At 38.1% G+C, this 24,814-nt stretch overlaps 1 protein-coding gene across 2 annotated transcripts; it reads left to right on the top strand.

The window, feature by feature from the left end:
- Position 1: 1 nt before the first annotated feature.
- LOC100243932 (uncharacterized) lies at positions 2 to 24,679 on the top strand. 2 transcript variants are annotated; one of them, XM_010650005.3, is made up of 22 exons: positions 2 to 1,060; positions 6,718 to 6,833; positions 6,995 to 7,203; positions 7,716 to 7,835; positions 10,076 to 10,204; positions 10,296 to 10,421; positions 16,426 to 16,481; positions 16,575 to 16,674; positions 16,766 to 16,883; positions 16,979 to 17,194; positions 17,937 to 18,273; positions 19,833 to 19,926; positions 20,129 to 20,237; positions 20,523 to 20,794; positions 20,910 to 21,037; positions 21,251 to 21,485; positions 22,224 to 22,412; positions 22,533 to 22,822; positions 23,147 to 23,336; positions 23,427 to 23,669; positions 23,904 to 23,992; positions 24,096 to 24,679. In XM_010650005.3, exons 1-22 carry the CDS (start codon positions 246 to 248, stop codon positions 24,241 to 24,243), a joined length of 4,329 nt encoding a protein of 1,442 aa, XP_010648307.1. In that variant the 5' UTR covers positions 2 to 245; the 3' UTR covers positions 24,244 to 24,679. The 2 variants fall into 2 exon arrangements, with proteins under 2 accessions (XP_010648307.1, XP_010648308.1); XM_010650006.3 differs by having other exon boundaries at positions 3 to 1,060; positions 23,156 to 23,336.
- The last annotated feature ends 135 nt before the right edge of the window (positions 24,680 to 24,814 follow it).

The following is a 24,814-nucleotide window of genomic DNA, read 5'->3' as shown; positions in this document are numbered from 1 at the left end:
AAAAAAAATTAAAAGCAGTTCAGCTTCTTCCCCAGACTTTCTCTCATTTTCTCTTCACAATCTGTCTTAAAAATCATAACTTTGGCTGGAAAATTAATATTCTGCTTCACAAAGCACGCATTTTGATTTTTCCAGTTTGAGGGTTTTGACTTTTCCCAAATTTTCCCCCAATCCAAACATCCATATCCCACCTCTTTTTTTCCTTACCTTCAAATGCATCATTTTCTTATCAACTTGTCTCTGTAATGACTCTCTCTCCATCGCTGAATCATCTCCTTATCACCATTCTGTACACCCTCTCAATCCTCATCGTAAACCCTAGCTCCATTCTCGCCGGAGAAGATTCTTTCGCCGTCGACGACATCTTCTACCAGGACTACTCCCCGCCGGCACCACCGCCGCCACCGCCTCTCCCGCCCTCCGTTTCTTGCTCCGAGGATCTCCACGGTATTGGGTCTCTGGACACCACTTGTCAATTAGTTTCCAATTTGCAACTCACAGATGATGTGTATATAGAAGGGAAAGGCAATTTCTATATAGGTTCTGGCGTGAGATTGGATTGTTTGGCTTCTGGGTGTTCAATTACTGTTAACATTAGTGGGAATTTTAGTTTGGGCGAGAATGCGTCGATTGTGACCGGGGCATTCGAGCTCTCGGCATATAATTCAAGTCTTCACAATGGGTCTGTGGTGAATACCACGGCGTTAGCGGGGACCGCCCCGCCGCAGACTAGTGGGACACCTCAAGGGGTCGATGGGGCGGGCGGGGGACATGGGGGAAGGGGGGCGTGTTGTTTGGTTGACAAGAAGAAGCTTCCGGAGGATGTTTGGGGCGGGGACGCGTACTCGTGGTCTAGTTTACAGAAGCCGGTGAGTTTTGGGAGCAAGGGGGGTACGACAACTAAGGAGGAAGATTATGGTGGCCACGGTGGTGGGCGGGTAAAGATGGAGATTGCAGGGTTTCTTGTGGTTGATGGGAGTATTTTGGCTGATGGGGGTCATGGGGGGAGCAAAGGTGGAGGTGGGTCTGGTGGCAGCATCTACATCAAGGCTTATAAGATGTAATCTCTTTGCCTTTTGGTTAATTTTAGCTCTAGATAGTTGATGATTTAGTATTGCTTTGAAATGTTATTGTGGTAACCAATTACCTTTTGCTGTGATGATCACCTGGGTTTTTTTGGAAGTGCAAGTTAATAGACTATTTATTTCTTGTGAGTTTTTTTTTTTAATTTTTATATTGATTATTGAATAAAGTATGTGAGATCATTGTTTTTTTCCATACTGTAATAGTTCTGTCCGTTGTGCATGTGTACGTGGAAGACCATGTTTCTGATGAAACTTTTCCAGAAAAGCATTCCATATCTAGACTGAACAAAGTTAAAATAAAAAAAAATCTTGGATAAATTGGTAGATAACTTGAAGCCCATAATCACTAAAAATTTTCAAAATAAACCTCTTGGATAGATTCTGCCTCTTCCTGCAATTTCCAGATGCTTCAATGTTTGAACCCCAAAAGTTTCCTATATACTTCCGTTGACTCAACATTTGGATGTTGTGATGTTCATTGATGGCATAAAAAATGCTATATTTATGGGTTCTTTCTTCATTTTACTAAATGTGGATTTCCATGGGAAAAATGGACTTACAAATGTTGTCAGTGATGATGGTGCTTTCATTAAGAGGAAATAGTATCTTATGTGGTGTGTTTGTCTTATTGCCTCACTGATTAGTTTGGAATATTCTCTTGTCCTTATACTGTAAACTTGGAATTTTACAGGTTTGGTTTGTCCTAAGAAAAGGAAGATGTTAGATGACTTATCACCTAAACAGTTGTGACATTACTATGGTTTAAGATATCAAATCGAGTCAGATCGATGGGAGGGCTAGAATAAGAAATATTTTACCAGATGTTATTCGGTCCGGATACAAAATGAACAATTTTACCAGATGTTATTCTTAGAAATTGGATGGTAGCCTTTTATCATTTTTGTCAAGCTTAGGGTTGTTATCAATGTTCTTGTAAGGATTTAGTTCTATTTATGGCCCTAATCCTTGATGTAGAAATGAGTTGTGGGACTTATCTTACAAATCATTTCCTTATCCTAGGTTGCCCTTGGTGCAATGAGGTTGTTTTTATGTAATATACTTTACCATGAGAGGAAATTAGGAAGTATAATTAGTGACAGAATGGGGGGATTTAACAAACTCAGTTTTAGGCATGCTCAAATTTTCAAGATGTTCCAGCTTGCTGCAGAATTGATGGATTCATGTTTTAGTAGACATTACTTCTAAACCCAAAGTTTGGAACAAGTTGGTTTGTTTTGGAGTCTCTAAAGAGAATCTATGGGTGGACTAATTCTACCAGCACTTCTTAATTCCCAAAGCGACTGGTTCTATTGGACCTTAGTGCTGTGCTGCTTGTAGTTTTTATGAAATCACTACCAGATAGCACCTTCCTTTTGCTGTTTGCTTTGGCTTGGAACATATTATTGAACTATCCATGTGGCTAGTGAGTGTGTTAACAAGCATAAGGGTAATTCACTAATTATAGCATTTCATAGATTTAGGCAGAGTCTGTATTTTTTAGTTTTATTTTATTAGAATTGATTCTAATTGTTATTTTTAGTCAAATTTCTATTTGTTCTAGTTTTATAAGTCTATACAAACTTATGTAAGTTTTCAATTTTATTAATAGAATTTTTTGTGAATTTAGTTGCTACAAAGCTTCTTAAAGGTGTGATTTCCTTCCTTAAGTGTAATTGCTTAGGAACCTTCATGTGTCAAATGTTCATGTGATTGTCAAGGATCATCATTCCTCTCCCCCACCACCCCCCCTCCCCCCCCCCCCCTCCCACACTTTACCATCTCTATGGGATTGCTTATTGCCTAGGAACCATGGTATCATTGCCAAGGATCTATTTTTCCTTTTTCTTTTTTCATTTTCTTGTCCTTTTTGATCTTTCATCTCATTATATAACAAAGAAAACTTTTATAGCTTATAGTTCTACATCATGTTCCTTGGGTGTCACGAGTTCATAGATGTTGGCCACTTAAGCTTGTTTGATTTCATAGGTTGGTTGGGAACTTCTTGGTGTTTTGGGCTTTGTGGGTCTTGTTTTTTCATCTATTAGTGTCCTTTGTATACCTAGATTAAGAACATTGTGTAGTCTTCTTCATTAGAGCAAATCGTTAGCATTGACCTTCTTATTTGTCACCAGCCATGCAAAGATGTTCACTTTTGATCGAGCTTTGGATTTTCAAATGAAGTTTGCAGGAATAAAATAAATTAAGTTGGTAGAAGCAGATATAACATTAAAGAAGCAACTAACTGAGAATAACCTTGAGGATATCAACAACCAAACTCTAGCATTAGGAAAAGTGAGTGACAAATACACATGGACTAAAGCAAACATAAGAAGAGCTAGTTCCTCAATTTCATGCTTAAAGAGGTTGCCACAAAAGTTTAAATTCCAAGATGGAGATGGGTAAGAGGAAACTAGCATCGAAAAAACTCCTAGTTGGAGCTGTTCATTATTTTTGCAGTTCTATGTTTCAAAAATAATTAATGGTAGAAGCGTTTAATAATTTCAAATAGTAGAAAAAATTGAACATACATCCATGTTTATGGAAAGCAAATTGCACATTTTTTTTTGTAAGAGAACAATTTTGGAAAGAAGTTTATTTCTGGAAAATGTCAGGAAAAGATCTTCCTTTGAAGTCACTGAAAGTAATCAAAATTTCCTTAACAGCATCAACCAATTGACATAACTATTTTCCCTATATTGCATCCTACTAACTAAATGATGCAAGAATTTGGGGCAAAAAAGAACAAGTTTCTTATATCTATGCATAAAAAAAATAAGTTAAGAACAGAAATAATCATATCAACGTTAAAAGCAAACTTGTTAAAAGAAGATGAAAAAGACTAAAATTGGTTGTGCTTTTGATTTCTTCAGTTTTGGACTTATATTGCACTCTTGACATCATCAAAAGACTTTTGTTTGTAAAAACAGTTTTTTACAAGTCATTTCCAGAAACCAAACAAGCACAAAAAAAGATGAGTTTTTAACAATGACCAGCTCACAACTTTTGGAGTGTTAAAGGGACTTCCAGAAGCATGTATAAAAAAGGGAGTAACTAGTTTCAGTGGTAAAAGGCATTCTTTTTGGAGAGGAGTGATGGGAAAATAAATGTATGGTGATTTCTTGATGTTTACCTTTTTCTTTTCCTATATTTTGATCTGCTGCCAGAGTTAGGAAATGAATGGTAATTGAAACATCAAATAACTTGTGATCGGTCATAAAGACAAAAACTTAGAGGAAGTGTAAGGATTTTGTGCAAGGATTCCTCTTTTTTTTTTTTTTTTTCACTTTTCATGTACCCTGACAACGCTAAAAGGAATGAAGATAGAAGATTAATATACATGAAGTATGGAATGAATCAAAGTCCAAATAAAGAAGATAGAGCATTAATGGTTATTGAATAGGGAACTAGGTAAGTTCAACTTGTCATCAGTTTAGACGTAGTGGTGCAATGATACTCTTGTTAGAAGTCTATTTCCATGGTTCCATATTGATGCCCATTGCAAATTGCTATCGGGCATGGAATTACTATGTTTTTAGCTAGTTGAAACTTTATGAAAAAGAAGAAAAAGCTCTAAAAATAGGTTTGAACAGTATACATAGATATAGGAACATTGATTTTTTTTGCCCCTGCTATGTGATTTGTTGCTTCTCATTCAGCTTGGTAGCTTTACCTGGGTTTTAACAATAGAAATCATCTCATTAAGGCTTTATCCTAACTTGGCTTGATACACATTAGTGACCCATTATAAAAACCTTAAGCTTTTGGATTAGTTGGTGGTTTCACATGGTATTAGACCCTCCTTTTTTTTGGAGGTCACAAGTTCAAACCTAAATGTTTGTTTGTTTCCCATTTATGTAACCCACCCACGAGTTCAGACCTAGCTGTTGTTTATTTTCCATTTATTCAATCCTTGGAAGTGAGTGCCCCCAACATAGAATTTTTGCTGTTCAAACATCACCATTGTTTATTTCCCATTTATTTAACCTATGTGGAAGTGAGTATCTATCTTAACCCGAATTTTAGGGATCAGTGAAGTGAATTCTGTTTTTATGCTTTCTAGCTTATGTTCGGGTTCAGGGCAGTATTTAAGGAGGTCTTAGTATATTTGATTATACGCCACTATTGCACTGTTTTTTGGATCTTGGAAAGTACTATAAGGAAAAAGAAAGAAAAAAGAAGGAAGCTCAAAATTTCTTGTTTGATTCATTATGAAATAAATGGAAGAAAATTAAATGTACAGATTGTTTTAAAACTTATATATTTTCAAATTGTTTATTTTTTTCTAATGTGAAAGCGTAATAACTGGAAAAGATTAAAAGCCTCTTGGGGTGTAGCTCAATGGTAGTGCCCGTTGCTAGTGAATCAAAGATCCTGAGTTCAAGCCTCGCTGATGATTAAGTATTGTAGCGTAGTGTGGTGGACCCATATCACCTAGAGGCTGGCTTCACCAATAGTTGGACCATTTTGAGAAAAGTGGAGATTAAAGAAAATTTTTTTGAGTCCTAGCTTCTCTAGGCCCTTTAATGATTGGGAGGTGGAGAGATTACTTTTGACAATCTGGGGTAGGAGGCTTAATCCTCTTTTGGAAGATAGAATGCTATGGAAAGAGACTAAGGATGAGATTTTCTTAGTTAAATCTCTTTATAGTACTCTAGCTTCAAGAAGAGTTGTTAAGTTCCCTAATAGCATTATTTGGAGTCCTTGTGTGCCTACCAAAGTGTGTTTCTTTGCTTGGGAAGCATCTTGGGGTAAGGTGCTAACTTTGGATCAACTTAAAAAGAGGGGCCGGTTTCTAGCTAACAGATGCTTCCTTTGCTGTGAGGAAGAAGAGTCAATTGATCATATTCTTATTCAGTGCTCCAGGGCAAGAGTGTTATGGGAGTTATTGTTTGCTCTTTTTGGTGTTATTTGGGTCCTTCCTTTTTCGGTTAGATATACCCTTAGTGGTTGGTGTGGCTTTAACTTGGGCAAGAAGCGTAGAAAGGTGTGGAAGACAACCCCTTTGTTTATTTTTTGGGCGGTTTGGAAGGAAAGAAACAGGATTGCTTTTGATAATGAGAAGCTTTCGATTCATAGGTTGAAAAATTCTTTTGTATGTAACCTTTGGTTGTGGACTAAGTCGGTTGTAAACGATGGTCCTCTTCCTTTGCTCAGTTTTTTTGATTGGCTAGGTGCTAGTTGAGGGCTGGTTTTGTATTTCCTCTTCTTTTTTGTGCCTTATGGCGCCTCTTGTATACTCCCTGTATGCTTTTGGGTCAGCCTCAAGGTGCCCTTTTCTAATATGTACTTTTTGTGTGTTTGCCTATCAAAAAAAATAATAATAATAATAATTTTTTTTGAGGTAAAAATTTTTCCTTCATTTTCTTCCTTTTTCCAAATCCTTCTTCCTCTTACACTTAGTGCAAGCTAGATGGAGCCTTGGAGATTAAGAGTGGTACCTATAATAGCTTTTGTTTGTGTAAGAGGTACATCCATTGTTATTTAACTTTGTATAATCCAAATACTTATGGATGTTGGTTTGACCTTTTGATTGTGTCCTCTTCAAGTTATGTGCTCTTAGATTTCTGCATTAATCAAATTGTGCAAATGCATATTTAATGTATTTTTAATTTAAATGTTCTCTGAAGCGCAGGACAGGAAGTGGCAGGATAAGTGCTTGTGGAGGTAATGGTTTTGGTGGTGGTGGTGGAGGAAGAATTTCTGTCGACGTTTTCAGTAGGCATGATGACCCAAAGATCTTTGTTCATGGTGAGACTATTCTGAAAATCTTTCGTTGTCTCCAAGAGAACTTTATCACCTTTAAATATGCTTTTATTCACTTGCACTTTTTTTTTTTTGATAAGTTTATTCACTTGCACTTTTTAATGTAAATATTGAGCTAATGTGAGCTAATGATGCCTTATTTGCAGGAGGAAGTAGTTTTGGCTGCCCAGAAAACTCAGGTGCTGCTGGGACTTTTTATGATGCTGTTCCCCGAAGCCTTATTGTTAGCAACAACAACAGGTCAACAGATACAGACACCCTTCTTTTGGAGTTCCCTTATCAACCGCTCTGGACAAATGTTTATGTTCGAGATCATGCCAAGGCTACTGTTCCTTTACTCTGGAGTCGTGTGCAGGTCAGTGAAATTCCTTGCACCCTCCTGGCAGTTCTTATTCTGTCCAGTGGATGTATGTTTTTCACATGATCAATATTTTTTAGGCTAATTTTTCCATATGAATAAGTTTTAAAGAGGCTTTCAAGTGTTTCTGAACTTATTTCAAAATTTGACATTGTTTTAATTCATTCCAAAAAACAAAATGCTGAACCATAGTTGCTACTACTTTGTAGTTTCTAACAAGTGGATAACTCTCAGTCACTTCTTTATGTGATTGATGCTAGAATGTGGGACAACCATCATCGTATTACCTTTTTCCTTTTGAATTTTCTGTTTTTGATGCAACCGTTTATGGAGCTTGGAAGGTGCTTTCTGGTTCTTTACAAATATTGAGTACACTGGTTAATTTACTTCCATATTGCTTTATTTGCATCAAAGGCAGTATATTCATGCAGTTGTATTCCAATTTGATATTGTTTTTCCCCCTTTTTTTCCTGGAGATAGAGTTGAGTACATGAGGTTGCCTTATGTAGGTCCAAGGACAAATCAGTCTGTACTGTGGTGGAGTGTTGAGCTTTGGGTTAGCACATTATGCTTTATCAGAGTTTGAACTATTGGCAGAAGAACTTTTAATGAGTGACTCCATAATTAAGGTAAGTGGGGACTTCATAAGTTTCCTATTGTAATTTGGTGTCATGGTTGGTTAAAAAAGATCAAACGTGTCTCCTATATGGTAATACATCTTATGCTGTTTTTACTTTTGGATAATTCTATGTCCCTCTGCATATCTGTTGCTTCTTATTGATGCTCATACACACTCTCTCTCTCTCTCTCGCCCTCTCTCATGTCCACTTGCACTTGCACCCATACATGCATGCATGTGCTCATGTGCACATGCAAACATTTGGAAAAAAATATATGTTCGGAAGGTCCTTACACGTTGCAGCTCCCATTTCTGTGGTTTGGAGGGACGTGGATCTAAATAGACCTAACCTCACATTTTTGCATGATGTGACTTCCAAACTTGAACATTTATTATCATACTTGAGCCTAAGAAGTTACCATTTTGCCAAGCAATGTATTATCTTTTGTTTATTAAGTGCCATGTTAATTACTGGAATATGTATACAAGGCTACATGCTGAGGGATGCATATCATTCACTTGTTGTATGTTCTTGGTGATGCTTCCTTATCATCATATCAGGATAATAAAGGGATTGGAACACTCTGTATGGTGGTGGCCTCTTTTAGTAGTTCACATATAAAAAAGTCATTCAGGATTTGATAGTTTCAGTCTCTATTTCAATATAATTCCTTTTTTTTTTTTCTTTTTGGTATAAAACATTTGAGATCAATAAGGATGTCTGGTGAGGATATCCATGTAGAGGAAATTTTGTTTGTTGACTGTCAGAATGGTGGTGTCCTGGATTTTCCAGGAATGGAATGGTTGACTGTCAGAATGGTGTAGTCCTGGATTTTCCAGGAATGGAATTGTTCTATGATCACTTTCTTTTTTTCAGGTGAGAGTTTTCATTCTGGTTCTTCAGGTATGGGTCTTGGTGTAAAGAGTGAGGGATGGTACAAATGCCAGGCCAATTGTTGGGGTAGGAACAGTGAAATATAGAATCAAATGGATCATCAATTCTGCTGCCCTTCCAACCAGAATAGAATTGCTGCAGGCTCTCTTTCATAACATTATCTTAGGGTGTTTATAAAGCAGATAGTCTCTTGCCTTCATAAAGCCAATAGTTGAAAAGGGCTTTCTGCCAGGAAAAGGAATTTTTTGACAATCCACAGGTTGTAGCTTGACCCTGGTCTCATGACTTTGCAAGTCATAGAGTCTTTGGTAAATTTATAAACAAGAGAAATTGTGCTTGTTTTCTTTATATTCTTTCTATAACTATAGATTTTGAGCCAATCAAGTATCACTGCATGCCAACCTGTGTCAGACAGGAGACAAAAGGCTGTTTAGGACTAGGACTGATTTTCTATAATTTGTGCAAGCTAGATGAGTGAAGACTCATTTGATATAGGTTTTTATTATTGTTTTAGCCAATCTGAGGCTGAAGCCGAAGTTATGACTTCAAAGGTATAATTTTGGTATTATGAAAGTTTCATTAAACATAAAAAAACTTCCTGCATAAGCTAAAAAAAAGCCTACATGGCTACAGTCTTATGCTGACTTTCACATTAAGCTCTTTTTAAATCCAGAAATAGTTTTGCTAAAATCACCATACATAAATAGAAGCAATTGTGGGCTTGAAAAACTGCTTTTAATTTCTAAAAGGCATCTAAAACTAATCCAAGCAGGCTAGTTTTTTGTATGCTTAATATACTTTTTTTTTTTCTGATTAAAAAAAAAAACCATTTTGTGCTGATATAGCATATCCTAGTGATTCTTAAACTTTAGGTATAGTTCACTATTGAGGAGTCACTTCACATTTAACTTGTTGGGAAGCCAACAGCTGTTGTTATTGGTAGGAGTCTTACATGGAATGCAATTAATTCAAATAAATGACATACCTTAAATTGGTGTCATTTACACCAAGTATTCAGTAAATAAGGGAGAATAGTTTCTATAAGAGGGAAATTATTAGGAGAAAACCCATCTTCTTCCCTGCTTTTTCTTTACAATTTTACTGTGCATCATTTTGATAACATCTTTCATGTATATCATTATTTTTTCAGATGCATAACCAAATGACATAATATTTAGGGAGTATTATTTAATGGGACTATTTTATGTTCTTAGTTTCACTTCTTTCTTTGTGCCACATACACTGGAATGTATTTTTACCTTATGTGATGCAGTTTGGTCTTTAATTCTTCATATGTTTTAACTTCATTATATGTTACTGAATGCTGTGTTATCACTGGGTTTGATTAACTTCAGGTATATGGGGCTCTACGCATGTCTGTAAAAATGTTCCTGATGTGGAATTCCAAATTACTTATAGATGGTGGAGGTGATGCCAATGTTGCAACATCTTTGCTCGAGGCTAGCAATTTGGTTGTTCTCAAGGTATTCCACACATCATCTGTTTGCCATTTTCAAGAGTAAGTTGCTCATAAGGCATTCATTTATAACATGCTTTGCTATTTTTCTTTATCAGGAATCATCTGTTATACACTCTAATGCCAATCTGGGAGTTCATGGACAAGGTTTATTAAATTTATCAGGACCAGGAGACTGGATTGAAGCACAACGTCTGGTTCTGTCACTATTTTACAGTATCCATGTAAGCGGATGTTTGACTATAGCTATTAATGACTGATGCTATGTTGGCTGCTAAAACTTGTTTGGTTGTGGGTTATTCAATAATCCAGTCTTAAAAAAGCGTGATTAGTTGTTCTGGATTTATTCATATTTTTATCTTACTGTGTGAGAGTGCCTCATCAGTTATTAGTTTAACTAAAGGCAAAATATGGAATCCTGTGTAGATATATATGAAATATTTCTCATTCATCTCTCCTGATCTTTGTTTTGACTTCTACTGAGACCTCATCATTTGTATTGCAAGTGTTTGTGATATGTGGGAGGCCTTATTGCTTAATATGTGCAGAGTGTTTGGATATATCCTATTTATTAACCTACTTAAGGATTTGAAGTTATATTACTGTCTTAAATCAATTTCAAACCTGTACCACTCGGAATCTGCTTGAAAATATTGGTTTTCCTTGAATCTACATGAAATCCCATTGGCAGTATTGGGTCTGATCATATTTCCTCAAACATTTAATTTTAATTGAGGACAATTTTTAGATTTTGCAAACCTTTCCCTTTTGACCATTGAACTCTGGTATCCTAATGGTACCAGACCAGTTGCATTGTATCTTGCTTTGGCATTTCCTTTATGCTGTTATCTTATGTGGATTGGTTCACTACTGTGGCCACTAAGGTTTTTCTTTTAATTCACACTATCTGCAATCAACTATCTTTCTTTTCTTATTCATCTGATTTTGGTATGGAGTTCCTTAACTCTGTATCAACTTGACCCCTACTTAACTCCTTATTAACTTGGCCCTTGCACATTACCCCATATTTACATGGCCCTCTCTTCTTGATTGTGTGTTAGTTGTCACCCATTTGATTCATTTTCTGAGTTACTGATCCAATGGATTTCTCATGTCAATCAAGTTGAGATTTTTCTTGGTAATAATGATAGAGCAGACTGCCAAAGTTTTCACTGTTGCTGTTACTCGTATTGTCTCTGTGGATGGCCTGACTCATGGAAATTCCTGGGACTGGTATTTGTCCTTCTCTTTCCAGAGGGTCCCAAGGCTCCAAAGTGATCGAGATTCCCCCTAAATGTTCATAGGCTGGTGTGCATGTAGCTTTAGGAGGGAAAGAATTATCCATATCCAATCACCTCTTTACTCTTTTTGTTGGTAGCTGAAGAGAGTTTCTAAATTGGGAGTTGAAGGGATACTACTTGTCCTTCCTTCAATCGGTTTCTTTATCTTATGATTGACTGCTAGTTAAGAAGGTTTTTCTTTTCTTTTCTTTTTCTCCCTGTTGAATATAATGTATTTATAGTATATTATCTTTCCTTGTTAATATAGGTCACATGTATGGTAGTTAGGACTCCTAGCCTTGTATATATATATCTCTCAATTGTAAGTTGAGACTACATGAATGAGAATCAAGGTTTTCTTCTCTCTCTTTCTCTTAACATGGTATCAGAGCCAGGGAAGAAAACCTAATTCTTTCCTGTTTCCCGTGTCATCAACTCCGGGAAACCTTTCGGTGACCGTGTTTCATTCCGGTCACCTTCCCCATCTCCCAATACTTTCCGGTCAGTCGGAACGTCGTTAGAAACCACTCACCGCCGGCGAAATTTTCCGGCGAACTTTTCCGGCGACCTATTTTTCCGACACCGACCATACCAGAAGGAGCGCCTGGAGGAGATCTCCAACTTTTGTGAAGGCACCGGCACCAAAAGAGCATCCACGCGCCGGCCACGCGCCATTTTCCGGTCGGCGGCTGCATCTCACGCGCCGGCGTGTGAGGGCGCGTGAGGCATTTTCCGGCGATGCGCCTCCTCCTCCAGCTTCGCCTGACACCGACCAGCCTCCCTACCTCCTTGGTTTTCCCATCCGAGCCCTGCACGTACCTCTTTTGGGGATTTTTGTCTCCGTCGGCCCTCCAAACAGTCTTTCCGGCGAAGCTCTGGCTACTTTTTCTCCACCCCAATCCCTGCACGGGCCTTGGGCAGTGTTCTTCTACCTTTCTGGTGGTACCACGCTGCGATCTGAGGCCGTCTCCCTTTGTCGGTGGTGCCACGCCGCAATCTGAAGCCGTATTAGGGCTCTCTTCGATCCAAACATACTTCATTCTCCAGATAAGTGGATATGACCCAGTCCTCTGATTCTCCGCTGCCTCAGCCTCCGAGCTCCTCTGCATCTCAGGCTTCTATTGCCTCTGTTGCCCAGCCTGGTAATGCCTCTGCCTGCCTTACCCACACATCTTCTCTTGGACCCTGGATTCTAGATTCTGGAGCTTCTGATCACCTATCTGGTAATAAGGATCTTTTCTCCTCTATTACTACTACCTCTGCTTTACCTACTGTTACCTTAGCTAATGGTTCTCAAACTGTGGCTAAAGGTATTGGTTTGGCCCTTCCTCTGCCTTCTCTACCTCTCACTTCTGTCCTTTATACTCCTGAATGTCCTTTTAATCTTATTTCCATCAGCAAACTCATTCGTACTCTTAATTGCTCTATTACCTTTTCTGATAAATTTGTGACCTTGCAGGACCGGAGTACGGGGAAGACGATTGGCATAGGACGTGAGTCTCAAGGCCTCTATCACCTCACCTCGGATTCATCTGCTGCAGTTTGCATTTCCACTGATGCCCCTCTCCTCATTCACAATCGTCTCGGTCATCCTAGTCTCTCTAAGTTCCAAAAGATGGTCCCTCGTTTTTCCACTTTGTCGTCGCTTCCGTGTGAGTCATGTCAGCTTGGGAAACATACTCGTGTTTCGTTCCCAAAGCGTTTGAATAATCGGGCAAAGTCTCCTTTTGAGCTTGTCCACACTGATGTTTGGGGTTCTTGTCGGACTGCGTCTACTTTAGGATTTCAGTATTTTGTCACTTTCATTGATGACTATTCTCGATGTACTTGGTTATTTTTAATGAAAAATCGAGCTGAGTTATTCTCTATTTTCCAGAAATTTTATGCTGAAATCCAAACCCAGTTCAATATTTCTATTCGTGTGTTACGCAGTGGCAATGCCAGGGAATATTTTTCAGCCCCATTTACTTCGTTTATGTCTCATCATGGGATTCTTCATCAGTCTTCTTGTGCTCATACTCCTCAACAAAATGGGGTAGCTGAACGCAAGAATCGACATCTTGTTGAGACAGCTCGTACTATCCTCCTCCATAGTAATGTTCCTTTTCGTTTTTGGGGGGACGCTGTTCTTACCGCTTGTTATTTGATTAATCATATGCCCTCCTCTGTCTTACACGATCAGATTCCTCACTCCCTTCTCTTCCCTGACCAACCACTTTATTTCCTTCCTCCTCGTGTCTTTGGTTGTACTTGCTTTGTTCATATTCTCACTCCTGGATAGGACAAGCTTTCCGCCAAAGCCATGAAGTGCCTCTTCTTGGGATATTCCAGACTTCAGAAGGGTTATCGTTGTTATTCCCTTGAGACTCATCGATACTTTATCTCCGCTGATGTCACCTTCTTTGAGGACTCACCATTCTTTTCCACCACTTCTGAGTCTCTTCCTGTTTCTGAAGTCTTGCCCATTCCCATTGTCTCCCCACCTGATGCTATGCCTCCTCGACCACTTCAGGTTTATCATCGTCGCCCTCCTGTCGTTGCTCCTCTCACTTTTGCTGAGGCACCTGCTGACTCACTTCTTATCCCTTCGGCTTCACCTGCCCCGGCTCTGCCTTCTCCTAATGACTTACCCATTGCTGTTCGAAAAGGTACTCGCTCTACTCGTAATCCTCATCCTATTTACAATTTTTTGAGTTATCATCGATTATCTTCACCCTATTCTGCTTTTGTTTCTGCTATATCCTCTGTTTCTCTTCCAAAGAGCACCCATGAAGCTCTTTCCCATCCAGGCTGGCGACAGGCAATGGTGGATGAAATGGCTGCTCTGCACTCTAATGACACTTGGAATCTTGTTGTTTTACCCTCTGGTAAATCTACAGTTGGTTGTCGTTGGGTCTATGCAGTTAAGGTTGGTCCTGATGGTCAGGTTGATCGCCTTAAGGCCCGCTTAGTTGCTAAAGGCTATACTCAGGTTTATGGTTCTGATTATGGTGACACATTCTCCCCTGTTGCCAAGATTGCTTCTGTCCGCTTGCTTCTCTCCATGGCTGCTATGTGTTCTTGGCCTCTTTATCAATTGGATATTAAAAATGTCTTCCTTCATGGGGATCTTGCCGAGGAAGTTTATATGGAGCAACCTCCTGGTTTTGTTGCTCAGGGGGAGTCTGGTTTAGTGTGCAGGTTACGTCGTTCTCTATATGGCTTGAAACAATCTCCTCGAGCATGGTTTAGCCGTTTTAGTTCTGTTGTTCAAGAGTTTGGCATGCTTCGCAGTACAACAGACCATTCAGTTTTCTATCATCATAACTCCTTGGGGCAGTGTATTTATCTGGTTGTTTATGTGGACGACATCCTCATTACAGGCAGTGATCAGGATGGTATTCAGAAACTAAAGCAACATCTTTTTACCCACTTTCAGATCAAAGACTTGGGGAAACTCAAGTATTTCTTGGGAATTGAGATAGCTCAATCCAGTTCTGGTGTGGTCCTTTCCCAAAGGAAGTATGCTTTAGACATCCTGGAAGAAACCGGTATGTTAGACTGTAAACCGGTAGACACACCTATGGATCCGAATGTCAAACTTGTACCAGGACAGGGGGAGCCTTTAGGAGACCCCGGGAGATATCGACGGCTCGTAGGTAAATTGAACTATCTCACCATTACTCGTCCAGACATTTCTTTTCCTGTGAGTGTTGTTAGTCAATTCCTACAGTCACCATGTGATAACCATTGGGATGCCGTAATCCGCATTCTTCAATATATCAAAAGTACACCAGGCCAAGGTGTATTGTACGAGAACAGAGGTCATACTCAGGTTGTTGGTTATACAGATGCAGATTGGGCTGGCTCACCCACAGATAGACGTTCCACTTCAGGGTACTGTGTTTTTATTGGAGGTAATCTAATATCTTGGAAGAGTAAGAAACAAGATGTAGTGGCCAGATCTAGCGCTGAAGCCGAGTATCGAGCTATGGCTTTGGCAACATCTGAACTCATATGGTTGAGACATCTTCTTCGGGAGTTGAGATTTGGAAAGGATGAACAGATGAAACTCATCTGTGATAACCAGGCCGCATTACATATTGCATCCAATCCAATCTTTCATGAAAGGACCAAGCATATTGAAGTTGACTGTCATTTCATTAGAGAGAAGATCGCATCAGGATGTGTTGCTACAAGTTTTGTTAATTCAAATGATCAACTAGCAGACATCTTCACTAAATCTCTCAGAGGTCCTAGGATTAAATATATTTGTAACAAGCTTGGTGCATATGACGTATATGCTCCAGCTTGAGGGGGAGTGTTGAATATAATGTATTTATAGTATATTATCTTTCCTTGTTAATATAGGTCACATGTATGGTAGTTAGGACTCCTAGCCTTGTATATATATATCTCTCAATTGTAAGTTGAGACTACATGAATGAGAATCAAGGTTTTCTTCTCTCTCTCTCTCTCTTAACACTCCCTTTTCATTTAGTACATTATGCCCCACCTTGCTCTCGTTAGGTTATCAGTAAAATCTTGCAATGACATGTAATACTGGTAAGGTACCTTTCTGTAGGAGTTGCATGAACGTCCAAGGAATGTTTGAGTCGTTTTTCTTCGTATCGTCTCCCATTATACCAATTTGATGTCTATTGAGTAGGTTTCTCCACCTCTGTTTTTTATCAGGCTTTGTAAATCTGGGAAGAATTTCTGATCCTTCAATTGTACTTGTCTACATTTTAATGAATGTGTTTTGTTTCTGATTAAAAAATAACACGTAATACTGGATGATGCTTCATTCTATATAGTGGCTTTATTCATCATTTATCAATGGGATGAAAAAGCAATTTTGTCATTGGAAAATTGAAGCAAATTATCCTCATACTCCAGATCTTCTTGATTTACTGTAGAAAGGATGGTAGTACATATTTTGATCTTTCTCCTTTTCTTCCCCTTCAAGGTTGGACCTGGATCTGTATTGCGTGGCCCCTTAGAAAATGCAACAACAGATGCTGTGTAAGTTTTTGTTTAGTCAATCCTCCTGCTGTACTTTACTTTTATACTGCATCATTTGACTTGACTAAATGTTTTTATTATGATTTATTGTAGGACACCTAGGCTATATTGTGAACTTCAAGATTGTCCCACTGAACTACTTCATCCACCTGAAGATTGCAATGTGAACTCTTCACTGTCCTTCACCCTTCAGGTGCTGATTGAATAGAGATTGCAGAGTAATAGAACTGGATATTTACACATCTAGTGTTTCTTTAATGGTCTTCTTAATTTTTCTTATTCAGATCTGTCGAGTTGAAGATATTACTGTTCAAGGCCTTATAAAAGGGTCCGTTGTCCATTTCCACAGGGCAAGAACTATAGCTGTCCAATCTTCTGGTAAAATAAGCACATCTAGGATGGGTATGGTTTCTCTCTCTCCTATTTCTCCCCTCCTCCCTCAAAATTTAGGGCACATCTAGGATGAGTTCTCATACATGATTTTGGTGTTTCTACAGGCTGCACCGGTGGTGTGGGTAGAGGAAAATTTTTAAGTTCTGGTCTTGGCAGTGGTGGTGGGCATGGTGGTAAGGGTGGGGATGGGTGTTACAAAGGCAGCTGTGTTGAGGGTGGTATTTCATATGGAAATGCTGATCTGCCTTGCGAACTTGGTAGTGGTAGTGGTAGTGGAAATGACACTTTAGATGGTTCAACTGCTGGTGGTGGTGTCATAGGTAAGCTTATGGTTGGGTTAATTGAACTCTCTGTTTTCTTTTTGTTCTCAAAGTTGGACCACATAAGAGGATGGGATACTATTAATCAATGAGGGTTTTGAGGAACATGTAATTTAATATCATTGTGGCATGCATCCAATAGGATGGCAATTAGTAGACAATATTGTGATTGGCATTAAAAGGCCTTGTCTCCACATGATGTCGGTCATCCATATAGGAATAAATTGGTTGATTTGTGTTGTCTTGCTAATGACTTAAATATTATGGTAGATGCTGAATGCACCTGTTCCAAACTTCCAACTGTCAATTTTTCTGCTTTCATGAGTTCAAATGGTTAGTTTTTAGTTAGGGAATTTGAACTTTTCCCATCACACTACTTATCAAAAAAAAAAAACTTTTCCCATCACACTGTAATTTTAAATTTGGTCAAAGGAGAGATAGATGGAAAAAAAAGATGTATCAAGGAACCTATTACGAGAAACTTTGCTTTTGTCATTACACTTCTGAGGTCCATTTTAGCTGGTTTTTAAAAGGTTGTATGTAGTCATGTCCAGTGAATTTACAATTTCATTAAAATTTAATTTTATATTAATTGCCATTATGTTTGTAGGAAGCTGGCCAAGTGAGCGTGTGCCGCACTTATTTCTTCTATATTGCTATCCACATTTATTTTCAGCTGATAGTTTTTTTTTTTTTCCCATTTATTTATTTATTTTTGTTCATGCATTGTTGCACTGATCAGTAATGGGTTCATTGGAGCATCCACTGTCAAGTTTGTCTATTGAAGGTTCTGTTAAGGCTGATGGAGAAAGTTCCAGAGAAAGTACAAGAAATAATTATTATTCTATGAATAATGGTTCCAATGTGAATCCTGGGGGTGGCTCTGGTGGGACTATTCTTTTGTTTTTACGTTCCCTTGCTCTTGGCGAGGCTGCTGTTCTTTCAAGCATAGGAGGGCACGGCAGTCTCCATGGTGGTGGTGGAGGAGGTGGTGGGAGGATTCATTTCCATTGGTCAGACATTCCCACAGGGGATGTGTACCAACCCATAGCTAGTGTAAAAGGAAGCATCCACTCTAGGTTTGTATATAGTCTGCTTTATTCATTTATTTATTTATATGCATCTTGTATTTCTGAAAGTCCTTATGAATCTTGTGGCTTTACTATTGATCATAACTGTTCGATTGAGAAAATCATTAGTCAGTTTGTCATGTACTAGCACAATATATGAAGGGTTGCCTATTATCTGTTATTCATGTTTTCAATTAAAACGTTTCTGTCAATGGACACTGTTATGTAGTTTTGATCCGAAAAGTGCATCTGCTTATGGATTTTGAGTTTCTCTTTAAAGTGGATTTCATTGGTTCTTTTGTGCTTAACATTGGTTCATTACATGTGCATTACCAGACTCCCTTGCAAAGCAATCCTTTTCTTTTTATTTCTTTTTCCTTAGGTAATTTATATGATATTGCATTTCTTCAACTTGTTCATTTTCTCAACAATGTACTGTAGTTGTTAGCAGATATTGATGAGAAAAAGAAAGGGCGGGGCATCTATCATACCTTAAAAGGATGGGTACACGGAAAATCCAACTCCTGTAGGCAACAATAGACTACCACTTCCCCAAAAGCTAGAATTGTTAGGAATTGGGTTATCAAGCTGTAATTAACCCTCAAATGTGCCTTGATCCCTCATTTGGAGGGTTAAACAAACAGGCTGTTGACAGACAACTTGTGGAACCAACAAATACTTTGGAAGTGGTTTGGATCCAAGATCTCTAAAAGAGACAGCTCCCTACTACCGTGATAGACTACTTGTCCAAAATGATTAAGCTGTTATCAAAGGGATTAACAATGTGTATCAGGCTAACTGTCAACAAAGAAAAAAGAATTCTAGAATATCTGGTTCAGGTTTTCTATTTAGCTAGTGGTAATTTCTTCATATTTTGCTGTTTTAACTTAGTTCTTATGAAACTCAAACCTTCTCAGCAAATTCTTATACCTTTACTTATTGAATTTTATCTTCTAGAATCCTTAAACTTTCTCATCCAAATGCCACAAATTCTCCACCACAGGATCACCAACCTAGAGGTTTCTGTATGGTACTTCAATAAGCTCTCCAGAAGAGACCTAAAAATACTTCTTGCTTTTGTAAAGGCCAGAGCACAAAGGCCTTGTGTGGAGATATGAAGGCCCCTTCCCTGTACTTGGGAAAGTCGGCAAGGTGTCCTATCAGGTGGAGTTACCTACTAAATCCATATGCTCATCATTTGCAAATGTCAAATTTCTGGTGTTTGTGGACGCAGATGAGCATCATCTTGTGACGTTCCAGATATCTAGACACCATGACACAGTGTTGTATCTGTCTGTATGAATTAATTATACAAAATATATTCTTTTATCTTTTTATATTTATTTTTGGTGTGTATATGGAAGAACTTTAGGATGAAAATAGTGATTAGAATAATGGCTTTACAGTAGATTTAATGGCAAGGAAATTTATACACTTCTCCAAAGTAATGCAGGTGGAATCTTTTGTTATCAAACTACTGTTGGGCATGGGTAATATGTTGTGCATGCTAATTGTTCATTCCTGTGGTCTTGGATTGTCTGGTAACCTTTGGATGCCTGTTATTGTAGGGGAGGGTTGGCTAGGGACCAGAGTGGTATGGGGGAAAATGGAACAGTGACTGGAAAAGCTTGCCCGAGAGGGCTTTATGGAATATTTTGTGAGGTAGGTTCACAAGTTTATTGCTCTGTGAACTTTTATTTGGTTTTTAGTCTTAAACCATTTCCTTCATTTTAAGATGTCTTGAGACTTTGCAGTTTTTAGTCTCTGGTCCATGCTTTCTGAATATTATTAATTCAAAGAATTGCATGGTCCAAGAATGTTTTTGTTGTTGAACATTATGTTTCTATGTTCTGTATTTGTACAGGAATGTCCAGCTGGCACTTATAAGAATGTTACTGGATCTGATAGATCCCTTTGTCGTCATTGCCCATATCATGAGCTTCCGCGTCGTGCTATTTATATTTCTGTCCGAGGTATCTCTATATTAATGTTATTCAACTTGTTTTATATGTTATCAGTCACAAAGTATTTGCTTAATGCTACTTGGAAATATTGCAGTCCTTGTGGATTTCAATCTCTTTTGTCTTCCAAACGACGTTTTTTTTCCTTCTTAGTTTCTTATGCTTTATAATTATTAAATCTAATTGTGTAATTAATTTTTTACTTTACTGTAATCTAAACTAGTTATCAGTTATCATGTAAAACCTGTAATTTGTCATCAGCTAATCTTTAGATCGGCATCTTGTTATGTTGAACAGGTGGTATTGCCGAAACTCCTTGTCCTTACAAATGCATTTCAGACAGATATCACATGCCACACTGTTATACAGCTCTTGAAGAGTTGATTTATACATTTGGTGGGCCTTGGTTATTTTGTCTTCTTCTCTTGGGTGTCCTCATCCTGTTAGCTCTTGTGCTTAGTGTTGCAAGAATGAAATTCGTTGGAGTTGATGAATCACCAGGCCCAGCCCCTACTCAACATGGCTCTCAAATAGATCACTCCTTCCCTTTCTTGGAGTCTTTGAATGAGGTTTCCAACAAATGATTTTTGTATAATTAAGAAACATTTCATTCATATCTTGGTTCCATATCTTTCTTTTACTTTTTATAATATTGAATTTGATATGGTGCTATTTGCTTTTCAGGTTTTGGAAACAAACAGAGCTGAGGAGTCTCAGAGTCATGTGCACAGAATGTATTTCATGGGTCCTAATACATTTAGTGAACCTTGGCATCTCCCTCACACCCCTCCAGAGCAAATAAAAGAGATTGTGTAAGTTAATTTTTCTCCTTTTTTTGTGGGTCACTTCTCTAATAATGATGCCCCATCTTTAGTGATGTCCTGTTTGTTGTTTTTTTAACAAGAAGTTAAGAATTTTATTTTATTTTGTTGTTTTTATTACCTTTTTAAACATTTGTTTTAATTTGCAATATCCTTTTTTTTTTCTTTTTAAATTTTGTTGCTGATATTTAGTTTACTTGGCAGATATGAGGGAGCATTCAATGGATTTGTTGATGAGATTAATGCTATAGCTGCTTATCAGTGGTGGGAGGGATCAATGCATAGCATTCTTTCTATTCTTGCATATCCCCTTGCATGGTCATGGCAGCAATGGCGTCGGAGAAAAAAATTGCAGCAATTACGTGAATTTGTGAGATCAGGGTATGACCATGCTTGCTTGCGCTCTTGCCGCTCACGTGCTCTCTATGAAGGGCTTAAGGTTTGTAGTCATGTTCTTTTCTTAAATAAAAAAAAATCAAATTTGTTGTCCAACAATGATGAATAAAATTTATGGTTTGATTGAACCTGTGAAGTGGTGGATTCTTTATGCAGAGGTCATCCTTTTTCTGTTCATAATTTATATAGATCTATTTCAAATTAATGTTGGTCATTTAAGAAGATTTAAGTATGTTCACAAGGTACGCATTTAGATGTCCATGATATGTATATGTCAAGAGTTTTTGTTCATTCAAGCTCAAAAAGGAAACTTGAACCTCAGTTTAGGGTTCAACCTGCAATGCCCTTTACCAGTTGCGCTGCTGCCAAATTCATTGTGGGGATTTCTCCCAACTTTTACATTAAAGTTGTTTTCTGTTTGTAAGTTTCTTTAGGTGTCTGGTTGAAAGTATTGTTTCTCATGTGGAACCTAATGACTCTTGTAGATTTGTAGTTAATCAATTTTAGTTATAAAACTATAGTAGGCTGATTTCCTTGCCATTCTCAAGACTCTTTCTCTAATATGCTGTTTTCTTCCCTTCTCATAAATCATATTTGTGCTCTAAATGCATATGGAGATTCTTTCTTCTTAATACATGCTTTGCAGTTAAAACTTTCCCTTGCTATTCTCCAACATTTCTTTTCTCAGCATCTGCTAGTGAATGTGGAATGTAATACTTGTTCAGAATGAAAATCCTTCAGAACTTTCCAGTAGTTGATGTGTTGTCCTATATTGCTGCAGGTAGCTGCAACTTCTGATCTGATGTTAGCACATGTGGACTTCTTTCTTGGTGGAGATGAAAAGAGAACTGATCTGCCTTTTCGTCTTCAGCAAAGATTTCCAATGTCCTTACCTTTTGGAGGTGATGGAAGTTACATGGCTCCTTTTTCACTTAACAGCGACAATATTCTTACTAGCCTCATGAGTCAGGTTTGTTATTTGATACTGAAGAACTCAAAAGTGATTTTTTTTTTCTTCCTTAGACAAATTTCTTCATTTATAGAGTCTCTCTTATGGAATTCTGTTAATTATTTTACTTCATTCCTGCAGGCGATCCCACCAACTACTTGGTATCGACTGGTGGCTGGTTTGAATGCACAGTTGCGCTTAGTTCGTCGTGGACGCCTCAGAGTAACATTTCGACCTGTCCTGAGATGGCTTGAAACTCATGCTAGTCCTGCTTTGAGGGTCCATGGTGTACAAGTTGATCTGGCTTGGTTTCAGTCTACGGCCTGTGGTTATTGCCAGTATGGACTTTTGGTATATGCTGTTGAAGATGAAACTGAGTCTACACCTGTTGATGGTGTTGACGGAGCAATACAAAATGAGCATCAGTCACGGTAATGGTTTATTATTGTACTAAACCAGTAGATGCATATGGTTAATAGACTGATCAGATAAATAATCATTATGATACCCTTGTTCCGTTAGGCGCCATTTTTCTTCCCTTCTGATTATATTTATAGGCTGTCAATTCCAGTGAGCTGGATGGAAGGATCCTCCAATTTACTCTGATATGCAAAGTAATCTGTTGTCTAGTGTATGTCTGGAAGATGATAAATAAAAATACCAGACCAACAAGTTATCTGTGTAGATAGAGGATATATAAGCCTTTGATGCTAGTTGAATTGAGTTCGACCTGGGAAATAACTTACAGTTTGCAGTTTGAACAGGGATTTTGGAGCAGCGATGCTTTTAAGTGGAGCCCGGAGAAGCACTGAAAGTTTAATGAAGCGAAAAAAGCCTTATGGGTATATTTTAGATACTAACAGCTTACACATGCTTGAAGAGAAGAAAGATATATTTTATCCCTTGTCTTTTATCATTCACAACACCAAACCTGTTGGCCAGCATGTAAGGCTCTCTTACTTTGAGTTGAATTCATTGGATGCAAACTTGAAAATCTCTCCCCTCTCAACCTGACTATCATATATCTAACTGCAGGACCTCGTTGGATTGGTCATCTCAATGCTACTTCTAGCAGATATTAGCTTAGTATTACTTACTTTGCTCCAGTTATATTCAATTTCATTGGCAGACGTTTTTCTTGTTCTGTTTGTTCTCCCGCTTGGCATTCTACTCCCCTTCCCTGCTGGAATCAACGCCCTATTCAGTCATGGACCTAGACGCTCAGCGGGCCTGGCTCGTGTCTACGCTTTGTGGAACATTACATCCTTGATTAATGTTGTAAGTTCCCTATTACCCATCCATAGTAGATTGGATTAAGTGGTCTCAAACATTCCACTTTCTCCAAAGCCTCATTTGCTGAGATGAGACAAAAATATCGTAAAATTCAGAATATCTCTAGTTTGTTTCTGGTTGGGGCCGATTTTTAAGTTTCCATGATCTGGGCAACCAAATGGATCATTAGCCCTATTGCTCATTTAAGGTTACTTACTCCTTTGTGATCCGATTTATCAGATGGTTGCATTCATTTGTGGATATGTTCACTATAACACCCAGTCACCCAGTAAAAAGCTCCCGAACTTTCAGCCATGGAATATTAACATGTGAGGAGATTTACCCTTTTCAATCATCCAGTTAAGACGATTATATTCTATGAAACTGACATGGGTTTTCGGGTTTGGGGTTGGTGGTTGGTGTTTGTTTCAGGGATGATAGTGAATGGTGGATTATACCAACCGGGCTCGTGGTTTGTAAATTCATCCAGTCCCGGCTCATCAACTGGCATATTGCAAATCTGGAGATTCAAGATCGCTCACTGTATAGTAACGACTTCGAGCTGTTCTGGCAATCATGATAAAAAGTTTTTTCTCAATTTATCAACCCAGATACCTACTCCTACATTAACGATCCCGTCATCTTTTTCTTCCTTCTCATATGTTTTCCCTTTTGTATGTTTTGTTCCAAAGTAGGAGAGTGACTGACACAGAAGCACAGAAAGAGAACAGGGAAAAAAAACCCCCAAAAAAGAAAAAAAAGAAAAGAAAAGAAAAGAAGGAAAAGAAAATTAGAGTGAGAGAGCATTATTGATTGATGAGATGTAATCTTTTTTGATCCATGCAATGTGCAGTAAGAGTTGTTTCCTCTAATGTAAATACTGTGGTATATTAACATACCACTCTTTTATGTTTTCCAGATTTCAGTTAGTTTTTGTTTACCCTTGCTGCTCTCTCTAACGTTAATAATACAAATGACCATGTTCTTATGTATGAGAATGCAGGTTGGTTTGGTTATGACGGCGTTCTTGTAAACAGCTTTTTTATTGTTTTCAGTTTGGATATAAATGTAAACAATGGTTTTCATGATTACCCTCTTTACATTAATGTTTAGTGTTTTAAGTTTTAAAAGTATTTTGCATCTTTTCGATT

This window comes from Vitis vinifera, chromosome 4 (assembly GCF_030704535.1).
Source record: "Vitis vinifera cultivar Pinot Noir 40024 chromosome 4, ASM3070453v1".
NCBI lineage: Eukaryota > Viridiplantae > Streptophyta > Magnoliopsida > Vitales > Vitaceae > Vitis > Vitis vinifera.
The sequence above is the reverse complement of the archived record's forward strand: the minus strand, read 5'-3'. Positions and strand labels throughout refer to the sequence as shown.

What these genes read in the sequence shown, in the direction of transcription:
- LOC100243932 (XM_010650005.3), top strand. Translation starts at nt 246, where the DNA reads ATGACTCTCTCTCCATCGCTGAATCATCTCCTTATCACCATTCTGTAC. An exon ending in GCAATTTGGTTGTTCTCAAG is followed by an intron (nt 10,205 to 10,295) that starts GTATTCCACACA and finishes TTTCTTTATCAG; the next exon opens with GAATCATCTGTTATACACTC. An exon ending in CAGCCATGGAATATTAACAT is followed by an intron (nt 23,993 to 24,095) that starts GTGAGGAGATTT and finishes TGTTTGTTTCAG; the next exon opens with GGATGATAGTGAATGGTGGA.